Source organism: Ammospiza nelsoni, chromosome 2 (assembly GCF_027579445.1).
Source record: "Ammospiza nelsoni isolate bAmmNel1 chromosome 2, bAmmNel1.pri, whole genome shotgun sequence".
NCBI lineage: Eukaryota > Metazoa > Chordata > Aves > Passeriformes > Passerellidae > Ammospiza > Ammospiza nelsoni.
In genome coordinates this window covers 31,181,423-31,191,231 of record NC_080634.1, presented here as the reverse complement: position 1 = coordinate 31,191,231, position 9,809 = coordinate 31,181,423, and the positions used below count along the sequence as shown (strand labels likewise).

Sequence of the window (9,809 nt, the reverse complement as noted above, 5' to 3'; positions counted from 1 at the left end):
TGTGTTCCAGTTCCTGTAGTTCAGACGGCTTCTCAGCGGGGACAGACATGAAGCCACGTTCTAAGGTTATCAGGTCACTCACACTTCAGTGAACTTTTGAACCAGAGCAATGAGATGTCTGGTTGTAGGACATCAAAACCAAGATAGAATATGAATACTTTTTGAACCCTGAGCATGATATCAAGCACTCCCAGTTCGTTGCAATGGGTGATCCACACTTTCACTTCTGTGCAAGTATAAATGGAGGCATGTGAGACACTCTGCACACACCACAGCCCTGCACTGGAGGAATTGCCCTCAGCTCCCCCAGCCCTGCAGCTGACAGCAAGGTAAGAGGCACCCTTGGCACAGGAGAGCTGGAAGGGCTTCTTGGGCAGCTGCTATGAAGTGCAGGGCCAGGGAAGGAGGCTTTAGTGCTGGGCTGAGAGCTGCAGCACAGCCGTGAGGCTCTGCTGTGTGCGTGTGCAGAGACTGAAGCCATCTCTCAGGGTGTGGGATCTCAGCACCTCAGGATGAAGGTGCAGAGAGGCCGAGACCACCCTTGGGGGGCTCGGGAATCCTGGAATGTTGCCAGAAGCGTCTGGTGGCAGGATTTTGATCCTACACAGGAGATGAGACCTGTATGAAGACTGGGAGGAATTCACTGGGTGAATGGTGAAGGGATAAGTTAGTTAAAGTGTAAAACACAGGGTTTAGGATTTTGGTACAGGGGGGTCTAAAGAAGTAAGATGGAGGAATTGGGGCGTGTCCTGTCCTTCTTCTTCTTCTTCTTGGCCTCCATCTTCTGTGGTGGTGGTGGCACTTTGGGATTGGTTATTACTAGAAGTGCACCGGTTAATAAGGGTAGAAGGTATTGGAGAAAAATGATAAATATTGTACACGTAACTTAGGGTATAAAGATAAGTGACCGCCCAGGGGCTTCGGGAGTGTGCCCATGGCTGACTTGCTGTGCAGACCTCTGTCGGGCTGAAAGAAAATCTTTTAGATAAACAATTAATAAACACCAAGACCGAGACAAGATCAGAAGTCTCTCCTCGTCCTTTGAAGCGTCGGCTCTCCAAGGCCATCCCTGGGCCTTTCCAGGCCACCAGAACAGCAACACAGAAAACCTGACATCAGGGCATGAGGAGATGGATGGCTGCTGCAGGAGAGACAAACCTCACCCAGGGATAGCCTGGAGGGGGCCACCGATACACAGTTGTGGGGGGTGACTGGGAGAGTATTTACAGCTTAATCTTGGGTATGCACCTAAACAAACAGACACAGCTAATTAGAACTGAGTAGTTGTGGGCACGTCTTGTTTTATGTTTTCCCTCAAAACTGAAATTTCTGTCATGCTCTCACTGCTTTCCAGCTGCTGCTATGTTTCTATTCTGCTAAAAACTTTCTACTTTTCTTTTTCTGCAACACACTTCCCATCATTTTCTGTCTGAAGTAGAAAGTCTTCTCACAAGCTCTGCTTGTTTTCTCTCTCCCTTTTGTGCAGGCTGCCATCCAGCTCCTATAGCAAGAAATCTGCACCCCAGAAGTTCTGCAGAGATGGGCAAAATCATCATTTATGAGCATGCCAACTTCCAGGGTCTGTCCAGAGAATTCACCACTAACATTTCCAATCTAAAAGATGTCGATTGGAATGATATTGTCTCCTCAGTGAAAGTAATTGGCCAGCCTTGGGTAGCTTATGAGCATGTTGATTACCAGGGTTGGTTTCTGGTGTTTGAGGAGGGAGAATATACTTTGTAGGTAAAGCGATGAATGACAGGATCAGCTCTCTGCAGGTGATCACTGAAAATCTGCAGAATCCTCAGATCACTCTCTATGAACACATTGATTATCAAGGGAAGAGCAGAATAATAAGAGAAGCAACCAACCTGGCTGCAGGACACGACAATGACATCGTGTCTTCCCACAAAGTCCAGAGAGGTGTCTGGCTGCTGTGTGAGCAGAGCGATGGAAGTGGATTTCAATACATTGCAGGAGAACATGAGCACCTTCCAAATTACAAGGCAATCGATTTCAACGACAAGCTTTCCTTCCTGCGCCCCCTGCGCCCTGGCTGTGGCTGTTAGAATGTAAATGCTGCAGCGCTGAGAAAAGATGCAGAAATTTGACACCCGGATCTCCGCCTCTGCTGGTGCTGCCTTTTCCCCCAGTGTCACAGGCCCACCGAATGTCAGCGCTCTCTGCTCTGCTGCACTGCAGAGCTGCACTTCTCCATCCTGCCTTGCACGCTGCTCCCACCCCACCAATGCAAGAATCATCAGGATTGATCATATGAGAGTGTCCAAGCTAGAGGAGGCAATGCCACATGTGTGAAACCTGTTGTACCCTCAGCTGGCATTCCAGAGTCCTGGCCTATGGAATGTAGAAGCATTGCAGGTTGTGTGTGTGGCTAAGTGAGAGCGTCAGTGCAGAACCAGCATCACTTCTTTTGTAATTTGCATTGCAATGCCCTTGTGCTACTGTAGCCTCTGCCATTGTCTCTAATCCATTTTGTGTTGCTGCCATTAAAGAATCCTTTTCAATCAGCAGTGGGTCTGTTTTGTGCATCTTTGGAATAGATAAATATTGCTCTTCCAGGCTGAGATGTCTCTGTGTATCCAGAGAATGGTCCCCACAGTCACTTGCCAGCATTTTTCCTTGATGTTTCCTGCAGAATTCTGTTTCCTTCTGGTTTACCTGCTCATTAACAGTGGGGTCAGGCTTGACTCAAAATGTCTTGGTGAGCATGTAGATCATTGCTGATCCTGGCCAAACACTCACCTCCAGATTGTACCTGGCTATCACACGCTTGGTTGTATCTGAAGGCAGTGATTGTAGCAATGATGCAGTCTTCTACTGCCCTAAATCACATCATAAACAGAACGTTTTCACTAATTCCAGTTCTTTAATCCTAATGGTAAAACGTGCCTTGTTTTTCACACCTGTAATATCCTGATAAGGAATGAGGAATGACAAGGTAGATCAGGACCTGGTGAGTCCTGTGCAAGTTCAGCTGGACGAGCAGAGTCTCAGCCCTCCTGCAGCAGTGCCTGATGAGAGCTGCAGCCCTGAGCTGGGCACTGTGGCAGCTGTTCCATGGCAGCTCTGCCCTGCAAGGTTCCTCTCTCTCTGTGCTGGTTTGCTGTGTGTCCTGATTTCCCTGCCCTGGTCTCAGACAGGAGCTGCACTTGGCCTCTTTGAACCACATGAGATGTTTTATTGCATTAAATAGTTAGTTGGTTTTGCACTGGGTGTTCGATAATCTGCACTGATCACATGGTCTTCCCCACTCCTGATCCCTGCTGGTAGTAGTTTGTCCCAGGTTTACTCATCCCCTGGACCGTTCCTCAATTGTGTCGCATTGGCTGTGGCCCTATTCCTCCATCCCCCATTCCCCCAGGTGTAAAATTCTCCCCTCGTTAGGCATTCCGCCTCTTTTTCTCCTGGGACACCAACTACTCCCCATAAAGGATCCCCTGCAGTAATTCCGCAGTAAAGTTGTGGGATTATTTGCCCTGAGCAGAGAAGAGCACTTCCAGTCTTTTGCTTTTATCCTTGTAAAGGCTGCCAGGGGCCTGGGTCCAGCGCAGGATGGCTTGGGCCTGAATGGCTCTGGGAGAGAGCAGCCAATTTACAATGAGGTGCACATGGTGCCAGTGCTGGAGCTTGCCAAGGGCCCTTTGGATGGTCCCTGAGGACAGTTCTGTCTGTCTGTCCGTGTGTCTGTGTGTCTGTGGCTGCCATGCCCAGGTGGAGCTGTGTTCCCTGTGCTGACACTCAGTGCCCCTCTCAGCTCCCTGTGCCTTCCTGCAGCCTCTCTCCTCCTGTTCTCACCCACTGACACAGCCCTGGCCACTTTCCCAACACTTCCTGTTCCCTCAGCCCCCTGCTGGAAATATTTTCACAGCAGTGCAGTAACAAACCTTGCTGTCCCACATTGCTGTCTCTGCCCTGGCTTCATCACCAGCATGGGACAATATCTGCCCATTCTCTGTCCTGCCTTCAGCAGCAGCTGGAAGTAGAAAAATCCTGGACGTTCCTTCCAGCCTCAATTGTTCCAGGAGTCCATACACTGTGCCTGGGATGTGATAGGCACAGCTACCCCTGCCGCAGGGAGGAGTGCAATCCTACAGAACAGCCAAGGAAAGGTTCAAGGAGACAAATATGGATGGGGTGGTTTCAGAAACCATCTGCTGTTACAAATGACATTTATTTGTTTGTTTGGTTTATCTTTTTTGTTCTGTTTTTTATACCAAAGGATTCTTGTAACTTTTTCAGTAATAGGAGGATGAAGTAAAAATGGAGAAGGGTTCTGACCCTTCAGTGGAGGGGATTACATTTGACAAGAAAGCAGGTAACAGCTGCTGCTGAACTGGGAGGGAAGTCTGATGTTGGGGAAATGGAATTGATAAATACAAAACAAGTAATCCTCAAGTTCTTGTACACATGACTTGATGATGACATTTTTTTCAAGGAAATTGAACAAAGAATGCAATTAGCCAGAAAGTGACAAAGGTTTTTAAAACTTCCTGAGAATTACTGACAGAAAGATTTATTCAGGAAGGGACTTCCCTATTTCACAGCCTTCCTCACAGCAGAAACAAGGAAAGAAGATTACTAACGGCCATGCTCTAGTGATTTTTGAAAAACTGCAAGGGTGGAGACTCCCCAGGGTCTCTTGCCTTTCTGCCACAGCTGAGCAATCGTTAGTATGAGTTTTTTATTCCTTTATTTATGTCTGAGTTTCCCTGCTGCCATCTAAGACTCTTTCCAGCTGTCCTTTGCTGAGCCCCTTGGATAACAGGAGCCTTGTCTTCTGCAGGCTGAACAGGACCAGGCCCCTCAGACTCTCCTGGCTCATGGGATGCTCCTGTGCCATCCACTGGCCTGTATGGGGCTCCACCATTTTGTTCACATTGTGCTTTTTATAGGGCATCTGAAACAGATGCAGTATTCCAGGTGTGCCCTCTGTTCAGAGGAGATGGAATAAACTCTTCCCTTCCCCTGCTCCTCCAGTCCTCATGCTGTGCAGGATGCAAGTGCCCTTCAACTTCTTATCCACCACAGAAAGGAGACAGAGAGAAGCCATTCTGACAGGACCAGAATTAATCTCTCAGGGGTTGCATGTACTCAGTAGTGGCATGCCTGAGGCAGGGTAAAACCTGTACAGAAGTACTGACTAGAACAGCTCCTCTTCAAAAGGAGTCTAAATAAGGAGTTTGTGGGATTGAAAAGAACAAAACAGAAAAATCCTTTGCTGACAGACTACAGGAAAGTTGGAGTTAGGTGACCAGGATGCTTTTCTCTTCCTCTGCCCATGCTCCAAAGAGTTGAGATGTGTGAGTCAAGTGAGCCAACTCTGTGAATGTGAGAGGGCATCTGGCTGAAATCATCAGGAAAGCAACGATGGCAGAGCAACCTCAGTGTTGAGAGAGGCACAGAACATCAATGAAACAGCAGATCACTCCTGCAAATGCACCTCCTGAAAGCATCACTTTGCAATCTTCTTGTGCTTCTCTTGGCTTGGCAGCAAACTGCTCTCCTAACTGGCAAACCTACAGTGAAAGTTTGCTTAGAGTCAATCACTGATGAGACAAAGAAAGTCAAGAAATGGGGCAGACCTGTTGCATCTCAAGTGCTTCAAACCAGTATTTTCTGCAGTTAAATGAGTAATAAAGCTACTGTATGCACACAGAAGTAGGGTAACTTTTCTGTTTGGGGAAAGCAGGGAAGTTCATTGTGAGAGGATGCAGCTGCTCTTTTCTCTGATCCTCTCACAATACTCTGAGTTTCTTTTCCAGAAAGATTTTCTTTCCTGATAGACAATTTTTCAGTAATTCTGAAAGAAGGCCTGGACCAGGGATGAAAATACGGGTAGCACCTTTGATGTGTTCTAGATGTTCTAGATTCTTGCTCTGAATGAGTCAGAAATCCAGAAGACATTGTGAGCAGCATGAAAGTGTGTTTTGGGAGGGAGGTGCTTGTGTGTTTTCCTGAGAATTACTGAAGGAAGGGGAAGGGAAAGCGCGAGGTATTTCCAGAACAGACTAGCCAATAAATGTGCTGTGAGCAAGCACATCTGTAATGTGAGATTATCAGCTGAGACCCTTTCTTTAGAGCAAGAATCCTCAGGAGCAATACAGCTCAGGTGATACTCGGATTTGCCCATCCTGATCCAGAAATCATGAGCTTGAGTGACGATGCAAGGCAGGAGAATTGTGGGATCACAAGAGAATTCAGGTTGAAAGTGACCTTATGGTGTCCTCACGTCCAGTCTGCTGCTTGGTAAGGCCAGAGACCCTGGGGAATCTCCAGCCCTGTGGCTGTTCAGAAATCACTTGAGTATGGCCATGAGTAACCTGTTTCCCTTTGGTTACATTTTTACTATGAAGAAGGCTTGGTCGAGGGAGGTTCTTTCCAGAATAAATCTTGCGGTCAGTAATTCTAAGGAAGATTTTAAAATCTTTGTCACTTCCCGGTTAATTGCATTTATTGTTCAATTTCCTTGAAATAATGTCATCATCAACTCATGTATAAAATACCTTGGGGATTACTTGTGCTGTATTTATCAATTCCATTTCCCCAACATCAGACTTCCCTCCCAGTTCAGCAGCAGCTCTTACTTGCTCTCTTGTCAAATGTAATCCCCTCCACTGAAGGCTAAAGTCATTCTCCATCTTTACTTCATCCTCCTATTACTGAAAAACTCAAAATAATTTTTTGCTATTAAAAAATAAACAAAACAAAACAAAAACAAACAAAAACCCAAACAAAACTCAACCCTTTGTATTAGCAGATTGAAAAGTTCCTGAAACCATCCATATTTGTCTCCTTGAACCTTTCCTTGGCTGTTCTGTAGGATTGCACTCCTCCCTGGGGCAGGGGTAGCTGTGCCTATCACATCCCAGGCACAGTGTATGGACTCCTGGAACAATTGAGACTGGAAGGAACGTCCAGGATTTTTCTACTTCCAGCTGCTGCTGAAGGCAGGACAGAGAATGGGCAGATATTGTCCCATGCTGGTGATGAAGCCAGGGCAGAGACAGCAATGTGGGACAGCAAGGTTTGTTACTGCACTGCTGTGAAAATATTTCCAGCAGGGGCTGAGGGAACAGGAAGTGTTGGGAAAGTGGCCAGGGCTGTGTCAGTGGGTGAGAACAGGAGGAGAGAGGCTGCAGGAAGGCACAGGGAGCTGAGAGGGGCACTGAGTGTCAGCACAGGGAACACAGCTCCACCTGGGCATGGCAGCCACAGACACACAGACACACAGACACACAGACAGACAGACAGAACTGTCCTCAGGGACCATCCAAAGGGCCCTTGGCAAGCTCCAGCACTGGCACCATGTGGTTCATGGCAACTCATGAGGTTCAAAGAGGCCAAGTGCAGCTCCTGTCTGTGACCAGGGCAAGGAAATCAGGGCACAGAGCAGGCCAGCACAGAGGGAGAGGAACCCTGCAGGGCAGAGCTGCCATGGGACAGCTGCCACAGTGCCCAGCTCAGGGCTGCAGCTCTCATCAGGCACTGCTGCAGGAGGGCTGAGACTCTGCTCGTCCAGCTGAACTTGTACATGGCAAAACAGATCATGGAATACCTTGTCATCCCTCCTGCCATATCAAGATACTACAGGTTTGAAAACACAATCAGTTGTTTCCACTGGGATCAAACAACCAATCAATTAAAAGTTATGAGAACTTACTCTTTGATTATGTGATTTGGGCAGTGGAAGACTTTATCACCAGTGTGATTCATTTGTATGATTGATTGTACATAATACCATCAAAAATGTGCTATCTATCTACACTTCATGGGAGAGTTTGGCCAGGATCACAGCAATAATCAACATACTCACCAAGATTTTAGCACTGGTTGAGTCAAACCCAAACCCACTGTTACAGACCAGTGAAACTGGAAGGAGACAGTGCTTCAGGAGACGTCCAGGAAAAATATGATATGACTTTATCAACCATTCTCCGGATACACAGAGACAGTCCACCATGAAAGACCAATATTTATTTATTGTAAAGATGCTAAACAGACTCACTGCTAATTGCAAAAGATTCTTTAATGGCACCAAAGCAAAATGGATTACAGACAATGGCAGAAGCCATGGTACCTTTGTAAAGCAAATTCTAAAGAAGGCAATGCTGGCCCTACATTTACATTTTTTGTTTCACTTAGCAACAGAGACAACATGCAATGTTTCAGCATTCCACAGCCCAGGACTCTGGAATGCCAGGTGGGGGTGTATTAGGTTACACGTCTCTGGCACATTTCTTAGCTTGGACATTCTTTCATATGATCAAGCGTGATAATACTTTCATTTATGGGGCTGGAGAAGCATGCAAGGCAGGATAGAGAAGTACAGATCTGCAGTGCAGCACAGCAGAGAGTTCCCAGGGAAAAAAGGCTACACAAGCAGAAGGAGAAATCTAGATCTCAAATTTCTTGCTGGTGCTGCATATTTTCTCAGCTTTGGAGGATTTGCATTCTAATAAGAGCGGCCAGGGCGAAGAGGACGCAGGAAGGAAAGCCTATCATTGAGGTAGATTGCTGAGTAATGTGGAAGGTTATCTTTTTCTCGTGCAATATATTGAATCCCACTTCCATCACTGTGCTCACACAGCAGCCAGGCACCTCTCTGGACTTTGTGGGAAGACATGATGTCATTGTCGAATCCCGCAGCCAGGTTGGTTGCTTGCCTTATTACTCTGCTCCTCCCATGATAGTTGGGATGCTCATAGAGAGTGATCTGGGGATCATGCAGATCTTCAGTGATCATCTGCAGAGAACTGATTGTGTCATTCATGCTTCTACCAACATAGTCATGTTCCCCCTCCTCTAGTACCATTAGCCTGCCTGTATAATTTATGTGCTCATAAGCCACCCAAGGCTGGCCAACTACTTTCACTGAGGAGATAATATCATTAAAGTCCAAATGTCCCAGATTGGAAATGTCAGAAGTTATTTCTCTAGACACCCCCCTGAAGTTGGCATGCTCATAAATGATGATTTTGCCCATCTCAAGAGTCCTGAGGATGAAAGTGCTTGCTGTTGGCCTTGGATGACAGCCTGCACGAAAGGAAGATGAAAACAAGAATGCTTGTAAGAAGACTTTATACAAAATGATAGAGAGCATGGGGAAATAAAGAAAATGTAAAACATTTTGAACAATGAATAAATGTATCAACAGCTGGAAAAGAGTGAAGGCTTTACATAGTAGTTTGTATTTGGAGGGAAAAAGTAAAATGAAATATGTGCCCACAACTGCCCACTTTTAAATAGTTATGTGTTGGGTTAGATATACATCCAAGATGAAGTTTTAAATTATCTCACACTCACTCCCCACAACTGTGTCTCCCTGGCCCCCTCCAGGCTGTCCCTGGGTGAGGTTTGTCTCTCCTGCAGCAGCCATCCATCTCCTCATGCCCTGAGAGATGGCTTCAGTCTCTGCACACGCACACAGCAGAGCCTCACGGCTGTGCTGCAGCTCTCAGCCCAGCACTAAAGCCTCCTTCCCTGGCCCTGCACTTCACAGCAGCTTCCCAAGAAGCCCTTCCAGCTCTCCTGTGCCAAGGGTGCCTCTTACCTTGCTGTCAGCTGCAGGGCTGCAAGAGCTGGGGGCAATTCCTCCAGTGCAGGGCTGTGGTTTGGGAAGGGCATCTTACCAGCCTCCCTTTATAGCTGGCTCAGAAGTCTTGTGAAACAGCCAACTGCACAGAACTGGGAAGTGGTACCATGCCCCCAGGCACCAAAAATCATTAACTATCCTGTCCTTGATTACATGTTCCTATGATCTGACATCTTCTTTGTCTCTTTCAAAAGTC

General features: G+C 46.9%; 1 protein-coding gene and 1 pseudogene across 1 annotated transcript; one reads left to right on the top strand and one right to left on the bottom strand.

Moving 5' to 3' along the window:
- Positions 1–282: 282 nt before the first annotated feature.
- On the top strand, positions 283–2,528 carry LOC132069765 (epidermal differentiation-specific protein-like; annotated as a pseudogene).
- A 5,945-nt stretch (positions 2,529–8,473) lies between these two features.
- LOC132087572 (epidermal differentiation-specific protein-like) lies at positions 8,474–9,004 on the bottom strand. The gene has a single exon (XM_059493929.1). It carries the CDS (start codon positions 9,002–9,004, stop codon positions 8,474–8,476), a length of 531 nt encoding a protein of 176 aa, XP_059349912.1.
- Positions 9,005–9,809: the final 805 nt, after the last annotated feature.

What these genes read in the sequence shown, in the direction of transcription:
- LOC132087572 (XM_059493929.1), bottom strand. Translation starts at nt 9,004, where the DNA reads ATGGGCAAAATCATCATTTATGAGCATGCCAACTTCAGGGGGGTGTCT.